Source organism: Carettochelys insculpta, chromosome 2, assembly GCF_033958435.1.
Source record: "Carettochelys insculpta isolate YL-2023 chromosome 2, ASM3395843v1, whole genome shotgun sequence".
NCBI classification, from domain to species: domain Eukaryota; kingdom Metazoa; phylum Chordata; order Testudines; family Carettochelyidae; genus Carettochelys; species Carettochelys insculpta.
The window spans coordinates 146,893,226-146,913,707 of NC_134138.1; the positions used below are offsets into that span (position 1 = coordinate 146,893,226).

Below are 20,482 nucleotides of genomic sequence, written 5' to 3' on the forward strand. Positions count from 1 at the left end.
GTGAGAATTGAACCATATTCGTCCTTATGGTTACCTATCCTGCACCTTAACCCCATTACCAGTTCTTTGTCCACCTAAGGCAAGGAGTCGAATTTTCAATGTGAATCCTTTGTTCTACTTATTTGTACAGCACCTAGCACAATCGAGGCTAATCCCTGGCTAGGGCCTCCAGGCACTACTTGCATCAGTATGCCAGTGGCAGATGTGATTTTTGGGTACATTAGGAAATACTATTTAAATACTATTTAAAATAGAAAACTTCTAACCTGTTTACTTGTGTTTTTATTTTTTTTCCTCCTTTCTTTTTTAGGTTGTTTTTGTAGCCATTCTGCTTCACAGTCATTTGGAATGCAAAGAGCCTCTGCTTATCCCAATTTTATCCTTGTACATGGGGGCATTGGTCCGATGTACCACCTTATGCCTGGGCTACTACAGGAATATACATGACATTATTCCTGACAGAAGTGGGCCTGAGATGGGGGTATGTCTTTGTGGCTGGTAGGATTTACTGTGCAATCAGATAAGCTAGCACTTACAAGGGTCATTATCTCTCTGTCCCTCAAATAAAAAAAGAGCACAGAACACAGTTTCAAACCTATACTTTGTGCATAGCAATGCAGTAGCAGCGTACATGGCAGCTGTCAGACAGTCTTCTGTGTGAGAGTGGTACAGCAAAACTGGTATAAGGATATGCTAAGCACAATCCTGCTAATGGTGTATTATTATATACAATCATCAGCACAGCAAAGATTGGAAACTGACGTTGAAAGGTTGACGTTGGAAAACAACACTCCAAGAAATTTCTCCCATGGGAGACAGCTGTGTGTCAGAACACCTCTTTTTCTTTGACTTGCAGTAATTCACAAACCCCTCACTGCAGATCAATGCCTTCATAACCAGTTGCCAAGACAAATTATGCAAATTCATTGTACATCAATTATTCAGGTCTAGTAGAGCTGTTAAGAATGCATAGCTACCTTTAATTCTGTATCACTAGTGAGGGGGAATGTGTTTTCATGTGGCACTCCTTTTAGACTTGGACTCTGGAATGGTTTTCATTCTGGCATGTTAAGGCATGTGTGGTGGGCAAAGCAGGCAAAAGCCTTCAGATTTGCTTTTGGTTCTATCCTGCCTGTTTGTTTCAAAAGAGATGTTGTTTCTCTTACGCTGCAGGGAGATGCTACAGTAAGGAAGATGCTTAGTTTTTGGTGGCCTTTGGCATTAATTCTGGCAACTCAGCGAATCAGTAGACCCATTGTCAACCTTTTCGTCTCCCGGGACCTGGGCGGCAGCTCTGCAGCCACAGAGGTATGTGAATCCCTGGGAAGATGGGTGCCATTTGGTATGGCAATGTTTTATCGTTGTAATGCGTTCTGCGCACAAAAGAAATTATCCTTGCTCATGTTTGCTAAGGAAGGAGAGTGTTCAGTCCCATCCATATACAGCATCTCCTGATGCATTTTCCTCTCAGCCAGGGGCACAAGAGGAGATGTCTCAGATGTCTCAAATACATTTCTGTTAAGCTAAGTGCTATTTTTCCCAGGATGCTAAAAGCAAGCAGGCAGCATTGGCCTCATTTCTGTATCTTTAACTTGCAACCTGTCGGCGAGTCCTTTAGTCTGACTTATGTCCCATTCTAAACAGAGTCTTGTCGAATGTAACATGGGGCCACAGAATCCTTTAGAGTATGCTGAGATTTCAAAATTTGCACAAATGAGCAATGGACATTCCAGAGCCTAAAGAATTTGGGATGGCTGTCTGAGCTCTCATTCCCCACTGTGTTGCCTGGTGTGTCTGTTTATGTGGCTATACAAAGCAGTATAACACATTACAATTGTGACTTGTTAACATTTTGCGGGATTATGAGTGACTCTATAAGGGGTAAGATGTGGAAGAATCAGGCCCCTGGCTGGGATATGAATGCTTGGGTTGTGTCACATACGTACCTGTCTACCTATTGGGCACTTTATAAACTGGTTAAGGAGGGTCTCAAAGGCAAGTTCCTGGCTCCATTTTCAGAGAATGTGTGTCCTGCTTTACATCTTGAAAATATTGATCTTTTGGTCTCTGTTAAGTGCTCACTTTCTCAAATGCTCGTTAGAGGTGCAATTCAAGCAGGGTACAGTCCACAGAAGCATAAGCTTTCTTTGAGGGTGCATCTACACTTGCATTCCTCTTTTGAGAGAGGTATGCAAATGAGGTAAATTGAAAATGCAAACGACATATAAATTTGCACCTCATTTGGATATTCTAGTTTCAAAAGCGCTTCTTTCAAAAGAAGAAAGCCGGTGTAGATGCTGCTCTTTCAAAAGTAAACCCCATCTTCGAAAGAATCTGTCTCCCTATTAAATAAAGGGAAGAAGGATTCTTTCGAAGATAAGCTTACTTCCGAAAGAGCGGCATCTACCCTGGCTTTCTTCTTTCGAAAGAAGCTCTTTCAACATTAGCATATTCAAATGAGGTGCAAATTTATATCTCGTTTGCATTTTCAATTTATCTCATTCGCATACCTCTCTCAAAAGAGGAATGCAAGTGTAGGCGCACGCTGAGTGATGTCCCCGTGGGTGCTCCACTCTAAGTGCGGGGCTCATCCTGGCACTGCAGATTGGAGACTTTTCTAGCTGCATCCAGCTGGTCTGTGCATGTGCTGCCACTGCATCTCTCCGTGCTCTTTAGATCACGTACACAGACTGCCTCAAGCCAGTTCCTTCTCAACTGCCCCAGGCTTCAGATGGAGCAAAGTGACTCTCCGCGTTGAGGTCTTGAGACTTAAGAAACTTCTACTTTTTCCCATAGCTCTTGTCGTTCTTGCTTCAGTTGGTGGTTTAAAAAAAAAAAAGTCAATCTGTTATCATGTGAAGTTCTTTTCTGATATCTATTTTCGTCATAGTCCTATTCAGAGTTACTGTTCAGTGTTTGCTCTAAACTAAACTAACGGCTAGAGCATGGTGCGATTGTGAGGTGTTCCTCAAGATGGTATTGTTTGGTAAGACCCTTCAACCCTCTCCTGACGAGACTGCGAAGGGACCGGAGCAGCCTGAACTTAAACACAGGGCTTCCTCTTCTTTCTTCCCATGAGGAAATCCAAGACTTCCCTGACCAGGTCGTTGCCTACCCTATCTCAGAGCACACCTGATGTCGCAGTGAAAGCCAGCACTGCCTCTCCTAAATTCTAAGACGATCGGCAGCAGCAAACCATCCAAGCCTGTGCCAACAGCACCAGAACCTTTGGGCCCAAAGGCCCTGGAACTGAGGGTGCAGATAACTCTTGCCAAGCACCCAGTGCCTAACACGCCTGCACCGGCAGTGCCCTCAGCACTGACTGCTGTCCTGGCACCCACACTGGACCCGCCAAGGACCACAGTACCACCAATACTGGCCTCGCCATGCCAATCCCCAGGCCCATCAGTATGTAGGCTGTCAGCACCAGACGTCCCACTTGATATGGCACCATAGTGTTAGCCCTTGGTCACTATCACTGAGCTTCTCTCCAGCTCCTTCATCTCCGGGCGTGTCGACACCGAGGTCTCCTCCACTATTCCCTCACAGACTGCAATGTCATAGCCCTTGATATTATGAGCTACGACGACTGCTGTCCCTGACACATGAACATGGGGCACGTCGCAGACACACGTCACTTTTTCTGTCGCTGTCATCCAGGGTGTCAGCATTCTCTGCCCATCACAGAGACCTGTCCTGGGACTGGCATAGGTGATTGTATGACTCGCCATGCTCTCGCCAGTCTAGCTGCTCTCGCTATCGAGACCATCTCTATTATTACTCCTTCTGTAGTCACTTTCCTAGGAAGGAGTCTTCTGACAAGTCCTGACCACAGGCCCCTTCTACGGCGGGTTACACCTCTTCCTAAATGTCGCCAGCTCCAATCGTGTCCCCATCACCACAGTTCCCATTGCCCCAGTGTCTGGAATTGGGGGTCGCACTGGCTTTGGACGCAGAGGACTCGGAGCCTCAATCCTCCTCATCCCCTGTTGAGGCTGTTATCCTTGGGGATGTGTGCCATCCGGATGATTTAAAGACTTCTAATGCTCTTGTTAAGAGAGTAGCTATCGGCCAGAACATTCCTCTGGCCGAAGTGCAGGAAAAGAGACATGCACTTTTAAAGAACCTACAACCTGCCTATTCGTCAAGTGTAGCCATCTCTGTGGAAGCAGACATTATGGAGGTGGCCAATGACATCTGCCAGACCTCTGCCTCGGTTCCCCCTACCAATAAGAGGCTCGATAAATACTTTTGTGCCTCCTAAGGGGGTGGAGTTCTTGTTTACACACCTACAACCAAATTCACTGGTGGCGGATGCAGCTTTGCATAGTTCGTGCACCTCCCAGTGTAAGGAAGCAACATCAGACAAAGAAGTTAATGCTAAGGTATTTTTGGCAGAAAATTTTATTCCTCGGCGATCTTGCTTCTTCACATAGCGAACTACATGGCTCTGCTCTCCAAACACAATTTTGATAACTGGACTAAGTTGATGCCACTTTTGGACTACCTACAAGAGTCTGAGAGGCTGATTCTGAAGTTCGTAATTAAGTAGGGCTACGCTACAGCCAGAACAGTAGTCCAGCTAGCCTTAAACATATAGTAGCAAGGGTCACGGCCACCACAGTGCTTACGTTGTGGGCCTCATACTTACAAGCTTCTGCTATACCCAAAGAGCTACAGGCAAAGGTTGAAGATCCACCCTTTGACAAAAAGAAACAATTTGCCAAGGATACAGATGCGGTCCTTCACTCAAGCAAACATTTGCAGACCACTATGCACTCTGGGCATGTGTACCCCTCCTTTTAGGAGGCGCCAGTGCCATCCATGCCAGAGACATTATGATGCAGGGTTTCACAGGCCACAGTTTCAATGACCCCTACCTGGATGACTGTTTACTGAAGGGGCCCTCTCCTTTGAAGATGGCACAGATGATACATACTACAAGTGCTGTGTTCCATTCCCTCAGTCTTCTAATCAATGAGAAGAATTCTACTCTTCAGCTCAATCAAGAGCTGGAATTTATCGGGGTGCACCTCAATGCGACTACAGCTCGGGCTTACCTACCCCTTCTCAGGTTTCATGCTATCCAGGATCTTATAGACATTTTCAGGAGTAGCCCTGCAGTTCAAGTGGTCACGTGCCTCAAACTCCTCGGCCATGTGGCAGCCACAGCATTTGTGGCTGTGATCCTTACAGCATTGGGTGGCGATGATTTACAACAATGCACGTAGCAATCTCCACTGCTCAGTGACCGAGGTCCTCTCCTCAGTCTGCTGGTGGCAGAACGAGAAGAATCTATTATCCAGGGTCCCATTTCACCCCAGGAAACCCTCTCGACTCATCACTACAGATGCGTACCTACTAGGTGGAGGAGCCTACATGGACACTGTCTCTGTCCAGGGGTGTTAGTCCCCACCAGGAGTGCCTCTTACACATCAACTTGTTGGAGCTCAAAGCCGTCCTTCAGGCTTGCCAACGTTTCCACCAGCACATCCAAGGCTGCACAGTCAAAATAACGTCAGACAATCTGGCAACAATGAACTATATCACTCTGCAGGGAGGAGCCCGATCATGCTCCCTCTGTGCGGAGTCAGTCCAACTTTAGAGCTGGTGCATTCGCAGTGACGCCGCAGTTGTGACCTCTTACTTACCTGGGCTTAACAATGTAGCTGTAGATTCATTGAGCAGACACTTTTGCACGAGATCATGAATGGGAACTCCACGATGGAGTGGTCTGTTCCCTGTTCCGTCATTGAGGTATCCCGCTTGTCAGTCTCTTCGCCACCTGTCACAACAAGAACCGTAGTCAGTATTGTTCCAGACTGGGAGTAGGGCGTGGATTGTTGGGTGATGCGTTCTTGCTAACATGGAAGGGCCTTCTGTTCTATGTCTTTCCCCCACAGTGCTCATCCTCAAGGTGCTGCACAAAGTCAGGACAGATGGCACCACCACGATTCTGGTGGCCCCTGCGTGGGCTTGACAACATTGGTTCTCTCTCCTGCAGCGAATGTTGTCTTACCCCCCCAGTTCCCCTGCCCCTCCTGCTGGACCTTCTCACTCAGAACCAAGGAACCCTGCAGCACCTGCAGGCACAGACATTATGCCTCATGGCCTGGTTCTTAATTAGCTCTATGAACCTGAACTCTCATACTCTGTGCAAGTCAGAGACATCTTAATGTGCCGTAGAAGACAAACTACCAGAGCTATCTGCCTTTCCAAGTGGCGCGGGTTTGCGGTCTGGGGCTCTGGACATCATATGGACCTGCTGTTATCTCCCCTCCAGACCATCGTAGATTACATGGTACATCTGAGAGACTCAGGACTAACATTACCTTCCCTGCAAGTGCATCTGGTGGCCATTACAGCATTTGGGGGTCAAGTTGAAGGGCTTTTGGTATTCGCCCACCCAATAATCAAATGATTTTTCAAGGGGCTCACAGACATGTATCCCCCATATAAACCAACTTCTCCTTCTTGGAGTCTAGATGTGGTCTTCTGGGCGCTAATGAAGCCACACTTCGAACCACTGGCTACCATGTCCCTTAAGTTCCTTACCATGAAGGCAGCGTTCTTCCTCACGATCGCATGTGCACATAGACTGAGCAAGTTGTCAGCGCTCATGGAGGGACCTCCTTTCACTGTCTTCGCTAAGGAAAGGATGACTCTCGGATATCACCCAGCTTTCATCCCGTAAGTTTGTTTGGACTTTAACATTAATGAACTGATCATCCTACCTGTCTTCTATCCCAAGCCACATGTGTCACCACAGGATGCATCACTGCATATGTTGGGTGTGCGCTGGGCACTTGCCTTTTATATTGATGGAACCAGACTTCGGTGAAAAACGTACTGACTGCTTGTCTCCCGAAGCAGAACGCTCCAAGGGTGAATGCCTCTCATCCCAACGCCTAGTGCATAACATCACGGCGTGCACTGTCCAGTGTTACGCCTCCAGTGGGGTGCCACTCCCAACTCAGCCCCAAGCCCACTCCACAAGAGCAGTGGCAGCTTCTACTGTCTTCTTGCGGGGGGTTGTCCTCACAGACATATGCAGAACGGCTACCTGGTTGTCCCATGACACGTTCATGAGGCATTACACAATCCAGACCCAAGTGGCCGCAGACATCTCGCTGGCCGCAGCAGTCCTCTCCACATCAATTGCACAGTGACTCCTTCACCCCCTCCTAATCAGGGGGAAGTGCTGGGCAGTCACCTACAGCGGACCACCCACGGGGACATCACTCGAAGAAGAAAGCGAAGTTACTCACCTCGGTGCAGTAACTGTCGTTCTTTGAGATGTTTGTTCCCGTGGGTGCTCCACCAGCCACCCTGCACCCTGCTGCGGAGTCCATCTTGTTGTCTATTTTCAGATTCCGGAGCAGTTTTGAGTAACGGGCTTGATCCAGTCTGCGCACGTGACCAAAACAGCACAAAGGGAGTGACACAGCACATGTGCAGACTGGCTGGATACAGCTAGAAGAGTCTCCAGTCTGTGGCGCCGGGATGGGGACACGCACCTTGAAGAATAACAGTTACTGCACCAAAGTGAACAACTTAGCTTTTCTTTTAATTATAAAGCAAAAGCCTGTGCTTACAGATACTGTGCATATTCATCTGGTCCTCCTGTTCCCCCCACCCATTTAAATCACTGGAACTTTTGTCATTGATTTCAATGGGAGGAGGACTAGAGCATTTTGTGATTTATAGAATCATAGAATACTAGGGTAGGAAGAGACCTCAGGAGATCATCTAATCTAACACCCTGCTCAAAGCAGACAACCCGCACAAAATCTTCCCAGCCAAGGCTTTGTCAAGCCAGGCCTTGTTTCCTTTCATTTTTTCTCTGGGAGCGGGAGGAAATAGGAAACTAAATGCAGACTCCTACCTTTCTGAAATGTGAAGAACGTACAGAAAGTCCTAATATTAAGATTTTTAGAGACATGTTAACATATATCTAGGAAAAATTCCATAACTGGAATATAGTTTTAGGGAGGTGTAGCTTGTTCAGGAAGGTCATTGGTGGGGTGGGGTAGGGGTTGGAAGTGGGGAGGAAGACGGTATCACGTTATACAACAAGAATTAATACTCTTCTTCTGAGATCTGGACAGAGGTCAAAGGAAAACCAGATGGAATTTTCTGGGTGAAGATGAAAGGGGAACAGAAATATGGATGATGTCATGGTAGGGGTCCAGAGTGGACCATGAAAATCAGTACAGGTGGATGAGGCATTTCTAAAAACAAACAGAAATATATGAAAGACCTGGGGGACTTTAAGTAGGCATCCATTAGAAAAGTAATACAGCAAAATGCAAAGGCTGTGTCTAGACTAGCTCCCAACTTTGAAGGGCGCGTGGTAATTAGGGTGTTGGGAGATTACTAAAGACGTGCTGCAGTGCACATGTAGCAGTTCATTAGGCTAAAGCTCCCCTGCAGCAATTTCAAAAATTTTGAGGAGTAAAGGGACTTGGCAGTAGCGCTGGCACATCGAAGTGCCTGCAGCTAGATGCAAGCCGGCACTTCGAAGCTTCACACTTCGAAGTTGCCACGGGAGAGATTTAGCCTAATGAAGTACTGCATGTGCACTGCAGTGCGCACTTAGGAGTCTTCCAATACCCTAATTACCATGCCCCCTTCGAAGTTGGGGACTAGTCTAGACACAGCCAAAATGTTCAGTGAGTTCTTGGAATGTAATGGAGACAATATTTTGAAGAAAGCAAGCACCTGGCATCATTGTAGCATTAATTCTGGCCATCAGAGTGGAACTGATTGCAAGTCTGAAGGTAGAATTCAAACTGGGTGAAAGCAATCATGCTATTGCTCTGAAAGCAACAAAGTACTGCACTTAGGCTGTGTCTACACTTAGTAAAAACTTTGAAATGGCCATGCTAATGACTAGATCGAAGAACACTAATGAGGTGCTGAAATACATATTCAGGACTCATTAGCATGCCAGCTGCCACGGCACTTCGGAAGTGCTGCAGTTCGCTCCTGCGTGGCTCGTCTACACCAGGGTCCTTTTTGAAAGGACCCCACCAAAGGACCCCATGGAAATCCCCTTATTCCTATGAGCTCCTGTCAAAAAGGACCCCGGTGTAGACGAGCCGCATTGCAGCACCTTATTAATATTCTTCTATCTGGCCATTAGCATGGCCATTTTTAAGTTTTTACTAAGTGTAGACACAGCCTTAGAAAGGAAAAAATCAAATGTACAACTACAAAATGAGGAATAACAAGGTAGGCACAGTGCTGCTGGAGACAAGGACCTGGAAGCTATAGTGGATCACAATCTGAGTATGAGCCAACAATACTTGTGAAAAAAGACTAATATCGTAATGGGATTTATTAATAGGAGTGTCATATATAAGACATGGGAGGTAATTGTCCTCCTCTACTGAACCCTTGTGAAGCCTCAGCTGGAGTACTATGTCCAGTTTTGAGTACCACATTTAAGGAAAATATGGTGACATCTGAGACAGTTCAGTGGGGATCAACAAAAATGATGAAGGTTTAGAAAACCTGACGTATGAAAAAAGGTTGATAAGACTACACGTGTTTAGATGGGAGCCTGATAACAGCCTACAGATATGTTAATGACTGTTACAAAGAGACAGGTGATCTATTGTTCTCCTTGTCCACTGAAAATAGGGCAAGAAGTAAATAGTTTAAACTAGAAGATTTAGGTTAAATATTAGAAAAATCTTTCCAGCTATAAAGGATAGTTAAACAAAGGAATTGCTTACCAAGGAAGGTTGCGGAATCCCCATCACTGGATGTTTCTGAGCAAAGGTTAGACAAACACCTTCTGGGGAAAGTCTAGTTTCATTTGGTCATACTTTCAGTGCAAAGAGTGGACTAGATGACCTTTCAAGGTCATATTTTTTTACTTCAGAAATTCCATTGACTGTGTACATGCTTTACTCTGAGATAGAAATAGTACAGTCCGGAGAATGTTTCTCTTCCACTAATGATCTGTACACATCTGAGTCCAAAGTTAATTGTATCATAACAAGACAAAAGTCCTGATCCTGCACACCCCACAAAGCTAAATTTTTGGAGTGGGACTATTAAAGATACCAAGCTCTTAGGTGATTCATAGACCAGACATGTACTTTGGTCCTGAGGAATAGGGTAATTATGGGGACAATTTGCTAGCTTCAAGGCAACATTAGAAGGAGTCTAAAGAGAATCTCCCTAAACTATCTTCCCCTGTGAACCTAGATACATCAGTTGAAGTATATGACTGAAAAGGCGGACATTTTTATTGTCCCATCTTACTTAAGCTAACAGTGGCCAGGTGAGTGTTGTAAAATCTTACCAACCTCCATAGGAAAGAAAAGGCAGTTACAGTGTTTGCAAATGTTTCCTTGATATATAACTTAACTTTTTCCTCAGGAAAAAGGAAAACATAAGCAGCAGCACAAAGCAGTCTTAAAATGTATTAAGACATTAGGGGGCCTCTTTTGTGTATCATTTATGTAAATGGTACTTGCAGAAGAACTGGAGGGCTTAGTTTTCTTAGATTTCAGGTAATGAGCTGGTTTTGTATTAGAGTGGATTATTTTTGTCTGTGTTTCTAGAGGCTCTCTAGTCCATTACAGTCCATGTGACATCCAAAATGAGTCAGACTGCTGGCTTTCAAATTACATTGCTGCAATTCTTTTAATTAAATAATTTTGTTTCCACTGTTTTACTGGTGAACTTATTAGAATTGTATGAAAAAATGAAGATCATGGAATATGATTAATAGAAAAAGCACTATACTCCAGTACTGTGTATTTGAGTCTCACTAAATCAAGTAATTAATCAACATGCTGGAAAGAATAAAGGGTGAAATAGATTGATGAACAAATTAACAGATGAAAAAACTAAAATATAACCAGAGTACTATTGTGATAGCAAAACCACATAGGTAAGTCATATGAATTTGTTGAATTTTTCCTGAGTCTGAAATGCATTGTAGAATAAATGTAGAAATGCATTGTAGAGTCTGAAATGCATTGTTTTCCTGAGGAAATGATTGCCCACATGGTTGCCTGTCTCTTGTAGCACAGAGATCAACAGTAAATGAAAATTGAAGAAAAGGTTGGTTTATCTATACTGTGTGAAGATTTGAAATGTAAGTATGGTCTTTTCTCCTGTTGTAGGCTGTGGCAATTCTGACAGCTACATACCCTGTGGGACACATGCCGTACGGCTGGTTGACAGAAATTAGAGCTGTGTATCCTGCTTTTGACAAGGTTGGTGCTTGTGCGGTATGAGGGCAGTAAATACTTTCTAGTGCTGTTTGACATTCATGGTGATTCTGTACCTGATTTTCCCTTTAATGTACATCAATGTAAATGAAGGATAGTTAACAAAAGGCAGAAGAGTAGCACCAGTGCAAAAGATGCATAAGGGGAGATAATACAGTAATTTCCCTATTTTTCATTCCTTCTTCACTATGTATATCTATAAACTGAGTCAGAACAATTGTGGGTCTAGACCAGTATCTGGTCTCCCAACAGCAGTCAGTGCCAAGTTTGTCTAGCCTTTGTAGGTTAAAGGATGCCCAGCACTGGGATTGCGTCCCTGACCTTTTTAGCTAAAAGCCATTGACAGGTTATTCCTCCCTGAGTTTATCTAATAATTTTTTAACCCAGGAATACTTTTAGCCTTCACAACAGTGTTTACATTGTTTGATTTACACCAACTGCCTATGAATTTCATTGGGTGCCCTCTGGTTCTTGTGTTATGTGAATACCTAAACAAAACTTGTTTATTCCTTTCACCCAAACCCTCCCCTTCCCTCACCCTGCCAGAACAAGGAAACTGGGGGCTAGCTGTCTCCAGGGGAAAGTCTCCTCCCCAGTGGCTACAAATTGTGGGGCCTGGCTGCCTCCCCAGGGGAATGGTTCAAGTGGTCCTTGAGCTACAGACCCCACCCGTCACTGCCCAAAAATATTTTTGGGGATCATGTCAACTGGCCATTCAACTTCCCAAATACGCCCACAATGGCAATGAAATTTCATGAGCCCCATCCTACATGTTGGCAATGTCTGTGTAGTGAAGAGGGAAGCCAACAATCTTTTTTCCTAGCCTTTTCTATCCTCTTTCTTCTAACCTTGAACCCCTTCACACAGGGAAGAGTGGGTGGAGGGCCAGTTGAGAAGACACAGACGCTGGGAGATCCCAAGGCACAGAAGCTGTATAATGAACTGGAAAACCAAAAACCCAGCCTCACAAAGTCTCTTTTTTTCAAAACCTTTACTATCTACTCTTTCTTCAAGCTTCACATTGCCCCTGTATTATTTTCAGGGATCAGATGTAATCAAGAGAGGGGGAACAATGGGAAGAGGGCCAGTTGAGAAGACATACACCTGCTGCTTTTTATAAAGCCTTTGATAATTCAGTTATAGACACAGTTATAAAAATCAATTCAGTTTTAGAATCAAGAAATTCCTGTTAATTTGGCGATCTTTGTTGATGCCCTACTTTTTCTTCCTTCCCCCTGGAAAAATGGACCACAGAAGGGGAATGAGGGTGATGCAATGTAAGACGATGTCAAATACCCAGAACTACTTGTGGGGCATTTCTTTCCCCTGCTGCACAAGCTAAAATACCCAGAATGCTACAAGGATGAGGGAGCTGTGGGATAGTTCCAACAATGCACTGCTGCAACAGTTTGTCGATTGAGTGTGGCAGCAATCAGTCGACTTTGTGGGAGCACAGAGGGAGATGAGGATACTCAAATTAATCTGTAAAGCCCAGTGTTACAAAATCAATTTTAATAAATTTGTATTTATCTCATAGTTTTAGGGTATGTATTAGGAAAAACTTTCTAACTATAAGGGTAGTCAAATTATGCAATCAGTTATCAAGAAAAAGTGTGGTGTCCCCATCACGGAAGGTTTTTAAGAAGAAGTTAGAAAAACATTTTCTATAGGTGATCTAAATTAACATGGCCCTTTTTACTATGGGGTGCTGGACTAGATAACCTCAACGTTCCTTCCAGCACTACATTTTTGAGTGTGTAACACTACTGTATTTAGTAACACTGAGAGTCAACAGTTCAAGTTGAAGACAGTATGATTTTTCCACAGACAGATGGTGACATTCAGAAAGACATGTTCATCTGACAAGGCATTGGCTTCTAAAGCCAGAGACTGTAGGTTCAAGTCCTGTTGGGGCTGAAGATGACCCATTCTTTGTCTCTGACAAAATAAACTTTTTTTTCAGCTTAGAAAAAATGAGACTAAGAGGATATGATAGAGGCCTATAAAATCATGTCTGGTGTGGAAAAAGAGTAGAAGGAAAAGTTATTTAGTTGTTCCCATAACAAAAGAATGAGGGATCACCAAATGAAATAAATGAGTAGCAGGTTTGAAACTAACAAAAGGAAGTTTTTCTTCATATAGCACACAGTAGGTCTGTGGAACTCCTTGCCAGAGGAGGTTATGAAGACCAAGACTTTAACAAGGTTCAAAAAGGAACTAGTTAAATTCATGGAGGTTAGGTCCATCAATGGATAGTAGCCATGATAGTTAGGAATGGTGCCCCTAGCCCCTGTTTGTCAAAGGCTGGAAATAGATGTCAGGACAGGGATCGCTTTCATGATTACCTTTTCTGTTCACTCCCTCTGGGTCATCTGGCATTGGCCTCTGCCGGAAGACAGAATACTGGGCTAGGTGCACGTTTTTTGTGATGTTCTTACATTATGTTCTTAGGAATCAACCCATGATCCAACTGCGAAGTAAATCTAGGTTTGACATTACATCTTTGAAGAGTAAGGTGGCTTGATGCAGTTTGGGAGAAAAGAATCCATTATGTTTTTAAAACTATCCTCAGGCTGTGAATGTCTCAGCTGTTCATTTGTTTGTTTTTTGGCTGCTGTGTAATACCAAGACCCTTCAGAGAGCCAAGAAAAATAATGGTACCAAGAAAGACAAAAAAAAAAAAAAAACCCAACCCAACTCAGAGCCACTATCAATCTGACCTGGGGGAAAATCCCTTCCTGACCCTGCACATGGTGATGATTTAGACCCTGAGCAAGTACCACCTGAGAGAGAGAGAGAGAGAGAGAGAACCACTGGACCACTTGAGAGGGGGAGAGAGTGGGAGAGAGAGAACAATCAGTGTCACCTCAGTCTTGTCCCATTCTCTTCAATATCCCATCTCCAGTTACAGCCATCTCTGAGGCTTCAGAGGAAGCCTACATTGGGAGTGGGGGAGAAGGAATCCCTTCCTGGTCCTTCCAGGTGGCTAGCTGAGATCCTGAAGCATGAGCTTTCAGGAACATGAGACATATATTAGAAAGGAGCCCCAGTTTAGCTGCACTCTGTCCTCTACCATCAAAAGCAAACCTATCATATGGTTGCACTCATTCATTTGTCCAGCTCTTTCAAAATGAATTAGTAGTGCTGGGGACAAAGAAAGTCTATGGGGAGTCTGTTTCAGACCCCACCCCTCCCACTTGTTAGAAGTGGTGGTGTTCAAGTTTCCAATTTGTATTTGAGTACTAAAGTAGAGCCTGAGCATTCTAGTGTGGTATTGGGTTCCATAAGTTAAATTATCTCTTAGGAAAGTTTCAAGTCGTGAGTTTTGTACAAAAGCTTACAAAATAGTCAGTGTACTTTTAATTTGTCCCACATTCACGTCTTACACTTCCTTGGATGAGCTGGCACAAGTTAGTACATCTCGTATTCAGTATAATAAGCCATCCACAGTCTGCTAGTTTGATGTTATTCTGCTTGAATTACATCAAAACTGACTCAATATCATAACTTATCAGAGTTCTCATCACTTCTGGTGCCTACTCATGTATCTAAACAGCCAGCTAATCCAATAGATGACTCTGCAGACACTTTTCTATCAGTGTCCTGCTTCTGAATTTCTGTGCTTCCCTATCACAGCTCATTTATTTCATTTATCATAAGAATGTGTCCCATGGTAGTAAAATGAAACCTTTAGCTTCATTTGTTGGTTTTTGATGCTTTGAGGAATGACTGAGTTATGTTTGTTTGCTTTATAAGCACACCTGCCACTGTGGTGTGAGTACAGAATCCATGAGCAGGGTGGAAGAGCTAGCTGTTCTAATTACATACAGTTCATTAGACTTAATTAGCAAAGTCAGGTGTTCCAAGATCTTTGTTTATGTTGGCCACTCCATGGCTAATCTGATCCGTATTGAGTGAGTTGTGTTGCTGGATGTGTGTGTGCAATTTACTGTTGATGTGGGAAAAGGGGAAGATAACATTTATCCTAACTATTTTTCTGTTCTTACAAGCTTTAAGCAAAGATGGCTGATGCTATACTGGTACCCTTTAGAAGAATCATTAATGCCTTTAAACTGGCATTACTGATTGGCAGCCTGAGGCAGGTAGTAAAGACTGAGAGACCATTTGAACAATGAAGGTTAGTTCACATGGAAAATATTCTGTGGCTTATGTGAGGATCCTGTTTGGAAGCTAAATATTTTTTTTTTTCAAGTAAGAACTGTGTACATAGTCAGATCTCACTCCTGACTGTGGAGCCGTCAGCTCCACAGCAGTCTTGGGACCAAATTAATGCTTGTTATCTCTTTCTCTTTCTCATCCTAGAATAATCCCAGCAATAAACTGGTGAATACCAGCAGCACAGTCACAGCAACACATATCAAGAAGTTCACTTTTGTCTGCATGGCTCTTTCATTAACGGTAAGGAGTCACTCGTCAAGTATTTGAAGCAAAAAATTACTGTATGTGATTGAAGCAGCAAACACCAATTTCATATTATTTAGTGTTATCAACACACTCTGAGCACTACTCTCTGTGCCTATGAAGATTATGGCAGTTTCATCTTCTAAGATAGCCTGCATGGAGGAAGCAGTGGAGCTTTTTGATTTGATCAAAACAAGTAAGATGGGGTAGCACAAAGTGCATAACTTACATCCCTGACATCAACAAAAAAGTTTTTTGCTTTATTTCTTGATGTTTTACGAGCAGCACTATAGCACTCACCAAATTTTGTTTTGTCTGCAGAGTTAGGGAAAGGATAAAGAGCTCTGTATTTCTAGCACAGAACAATAATTAGGTGCTTGTTCACCCAGGCTGGAGGGTGAAACAACAGCTGATCCCCTGCACCCTTACTTGAGCTTGAATAGGACTGATGCCCAAATTCTTGATTCTCTGGTAGCCGTGTCTGAAATGTGAGCTCACCATGGGAAAGTAACTTGTTTATATTTAGCTACTCTATCTTCAGTATAGAATAAAAGATGTGAGAAAGGTGAGCTCCCCTTGTTCAACATTTACTACTCAGAACATTCATATTAGAAAAGGTTTTTGTGGGGTATGAAGGGTCAGTGTTTTCCTTTGTTTCACTTTTCCCTCATTAATCTGCATTTCTATTCAAGTTCTGCTTTAAGCTTTCTGTTACTTGGCTTACTTAACAGTGGGCACTTATTAATATGAACCCGTTTTAAATTTTTATATCAGGGGATTTTTTTAATCTGATTTGCAGATACAAGTGATTTGTGCCCAAAATAATTAAGTTGTTTTGTTGTCAGAATCCTACTGCTGAAGGCTGCTAGTTGCTGCGCACACTAAGAGCCGCACAACTGCAGCTACAAAACTAGGAAGACTGGTTTGGTTTTTGGTTTGGTTTGGTTTGGTTTTTCCCCCGTTATTTAGCACTACAGTACAAGGATGGTGTAAAAATAGTTTAAAAAAAAAAGTACCAATCAACCATCCTTTTGTGTGCACATTCATCTGTACTAGCATGAGTTTGTGGTTTGTGACTGCAGCAGAATGCTAAAATCACTGTAGATATGCTGATAGCACTCTTTGGAGTCAGCACTTGTTGGCCTGGATGACCTCTTTTTATTACTGCATACTGTTGACTTTAAAATGGAAAAATAATCACATGAGGGATTAGATTGGAGTTTCAGGGTTTCCAGGTAACAAATACTGATAGTAACATCACAGATGTGTGGCTTGTCCCCAGCTTCTCTTACCCACTCTCCCAAACCCAAGCTAACTCAAATAGAAATGTTGTCTTAGGGTTGGTGTTTGGCATCTGAGCTGGTCCGAGACAAAGCTTTGCTTGATAGCAGTTAATGAGTCTCTAAGCTTGTCTTCTCTAGAATGGAAACTATTTTCTACATTCACATCATCCCAGAAGTGGCCAGCATACCAATGTACCCTTTTGTAAGACCATTATTTCTGCCCCAATGGTCTGTTTAGAAACAATTCCAACCAGCAATTGTGGAGAAGTGTCACATTTCCATGTTCTTTTCCTTCATCATATTTTGAGGGCGATTCTCTTTCTTCATTTTGAGGAAGAAAATGGACCCCACAGCCTAGCCTTTGTCAAAGGCTGCGTTAAAGCAGGTGGTGGAGCAGATGATCATGATAAACACAGCTACAGTGTTAGCATACAATGAAAAAAGAGAAGAAGCTAAATTTCGGCATCCTGTTGAACTTGTGTTAGTGACAACTACCACGCAGACACAGTTGTAGCTAGTACATTTGAAATGTAAGGGTACTCTGCTGAAGAAGCATAGAAAGCCAGTTCATGCAACATCCACCCTAGCTCAACAGCACTACCGAAAACCTATAGGATTTCTCAGATAAAATTTTTGCCTATGTGGAAAGGCATCTGCTACAATTGTTTTTGCATGTTGCGGACGTAGGCTTGACTTCACCTGTGACACAGGGTATACCTACAATAATTCAGCACGCAATACTCTGGTTTTATTGGTTCTTTAGGTATTCCTCCTGTTCTTTGCAGGAATCCTCTACTCTTGGACTCTTCTTTCAGAATGCCTGGGGACTTCATTTTGGAGTTAATTAACAGTGGATGCAACGATTTGTTCTAAGGTGTCTTGGACCAGCTGCTGGTTACACTCCTTGTCTTTTTGCCATCATCATTTTCTAGTGTCCACTTTCTTGGCTGAAGCCCATGTGACTTCACTACATGGGAAAGCTCATAATACAGAGTCGAGTGTGTCCCTGGAGCCAGTGCTTCCAACTTTTACTAATGGTTATTGTCACTGCATTTCTGTGTAGTAGGTAAGGTATTCTTTGCCTCATTCCACAGATGGGAAAACTGAGACTGGGAAGTGAAATGACTGAGTCAGTGGCCAACCTGGAATCAGAGTCCAGTGGTTTATCTCCCAGATCTATGCCCAGACCACACTTTTTTGTCTCTTACAGTTTACATCCATTGCTGTTAAAGTCTCAAGTTATACTATAAATAATTTGTTAATCATAACTGCCTTTTCACTTTGCTTTATTGATCACAGGCTGGTTGCTTCCTAAATCTCTTGTTTTGTGTTCCCTTTACTGCTCAATGTTTTCTCTAGGTCTCTGTGCTCCCCAGTCCAAAGTGATGCTCCTTTCAGCAGCAAAGGCCCAGCAGAGCGGTATCTCTTCTGTAGCCTGCCAGAGCTCTCTGAGATTCACAGGAGTCACTTTCAACAAACCTTTTCTCTGTCAGATTGCAGCATTTCTCTTTCAGCACTCAAGGGTTCATATAAACCGATTATTTTCTTAACCTTCTTCGGCACTCTTCCACTTCAGTTTTCTTAAATCCGCATCTCACATTACCAGCATCACCCTGCTTGGAGCTATTTTTAATCCTCTGATTAGGCTTTTCTTTTATAATTTTTCAGACTATTTTTACATGATTGAGCCTATCTCCTTTTGCTTAGCTGGTGCAGTTTTTTCATAAGCTCCTGTTAGGAGTGGAGTTACCCAGAATGGTCCATTTTTCCATGGTTTTCCTTGGCTTTTTTTTCCCAGCATTACCTAGGATTATTCACCAGTAAATCCAACCAAAAAGTGGAACCATTAGTAGAGTGCATTTCCTAGTTAGACCATCTTGTCTGTTGTACTTTTCACTCGGAAAGTGTGTCTGTTGGGTGCTAAGCTATATAAAATAAAGCTTACAGGCCTCATTCAATTTAGTGCCCTGATTCTGCAAATGTGTAGATAGGAGTTTAGTGGGACTTAAGGTGAAGAAAATTATTTACATAGTATTAATTATATTTATATTTAAGTGTGTATCAGGTTGTGCTCCAAATTTCCATCTTCTACAGCCATTTCAAGTCTGCTCCAATATCTGTTGCTTTATCTGTGGAAGAGCTGTTTCCATAGCCATTGGTAACTGCTCTGTTCTCCTGGACCAGCCCTACTGCAACATATTCAGTCTAATGGGATCATTTTTCCAGGGTGCGCTGCATGATTCTGTAGTGCACAAACATGAAGAGGGGACACAATGTTTCCCAGGCTGGTTGAATGCCCATAAGTCAAAAAGGGGATTTAATCATTCTGCTGGAATTAGTATTTCTTTGTTTGAGTTGGAAAGGACCCCCGTTAGCAGAGAGATAGGGACAGACCTTTTAGAAGCATGGTAATCCAGTAAGAAATGACCCAGGTGGAACATCCTGGGAAATCCATTACTCCAGTGATGGGGACCATGTGTCCAGCGGTGGTAGTGGAGAAATTCTGTCCCTTGCTAGTTTGATGCCCTCAGGCAGAGCATCTTGCCGGAGGTTTGGTGCTGGGATTTGTTAAACCCACTTGTAGATGAAACTTCAGTTAGTAACGTTGTGTATCAGAAGATGCCTGGGGATTTACACAGGTATCACTCAAAGGTTTTCTTTGACAAGTGGTTGCATTTAAAGGCTGTGGAAAACAGAAAAGGTTAAGAAACAGCTGTTGGATGTACTATTAATAAGAGCCTTGTCTGATTAATCAGATTGATGAGACCGCTGATGAAGAGCCAGCTGCAGCTCCGACTCAACAGTCCTATTTTTAGAACTCATGTATGACAAGCCATTGAAACTCAACCACTTGAATATCAAGGGAGAGTGGGGGAGCAGGAAGAGAAACAATTAGTCTGAGGGTTATTTTAGTGCAGTTAAGCCATTTGGGGGGGGGTTGCTGATGTTAAACAAGGAGCTTTAAATAATTCAAACGCCATTTTGAGAATGTGTCTTTGCCACATTTTCCTTTTTTTCCCCACTACTATTTGCCATAAGGCAAAATTGTTTTCAACCATTCGTGCACAGAGTGAGCACGTGCAACTCCTGATTGCACTGGTTACTCCTTGTTCTGCAGCTCTCCTAGCAGAGTAAAACCTCAAATCCTACAGACACTGATTTAGCAGACGTGGGAACAACGGACACCCCCCCCTGTTTTTCCTGAAGTCTGCTGGGGTCTGTAAAATCACAGCCCCACCCCAAAGAGAAGAAAAGTTAAAGGACTTACCACTGGTGCAGCCTGGAGGAGCCACCGCCTCCTCTACCAGCACCACCATGCATACATGGGAGCTCTGGTGGCAGCTCCTCCAGGCCGTGTGGTGGCCCCTCCTGCTGTGTGCAACAAAATGGCTCCGGCCGCACAGTAGAGCTCCTCCAGCTGCACTGCCGGGTGCTTCCAACGATGTGGTAGGATCCAGGAGCGCCTCTGATGAGTGGCAGGGTTTGGGGTTTTTTTCTGGGTGGAGTGGGGGGAATTGGAGGAAC

At 43.6% G+C, this 20,482-nt stretch overlaps 1 protein-coding gene across 2 annotated transcripts in view; it reads left to right on the top strand.

Annotated features, from left to right (window-relative positions):
* The window catches only part of ANKH (ANKH inorganic pyrophosphate transport regulator), a 172,518-nt gene that overhangs the window by 120,120 nt on the left and 31,916 nt on the right, over nucleotides 1-20,482 (top strand). For both annotated transcript variants that reach the window (XM_074987832.1, XM_074987831.1), the window contains exons 6-9: nucleotides 311-481; nucleotides 1,174-1,308; nucleotides 11,145-11,237; nucleotides 15,576-15,671. In XM_074987832.1, coding sequence (XP_074843933.1) covers nucleotides 311-481; nucleotides 1,174-1,308; nucleotides 11,145-11,237; nucleotides 15,576-15,671 — 495 coding nt within the window. The remainder of the gene's footprint in view (nucleotides 1-310; nucleotides 482-1,173; nucleotides 1,309-11,144; nucleotides 11,238-15,575; nucleotides 15,672-20,482) is intronic.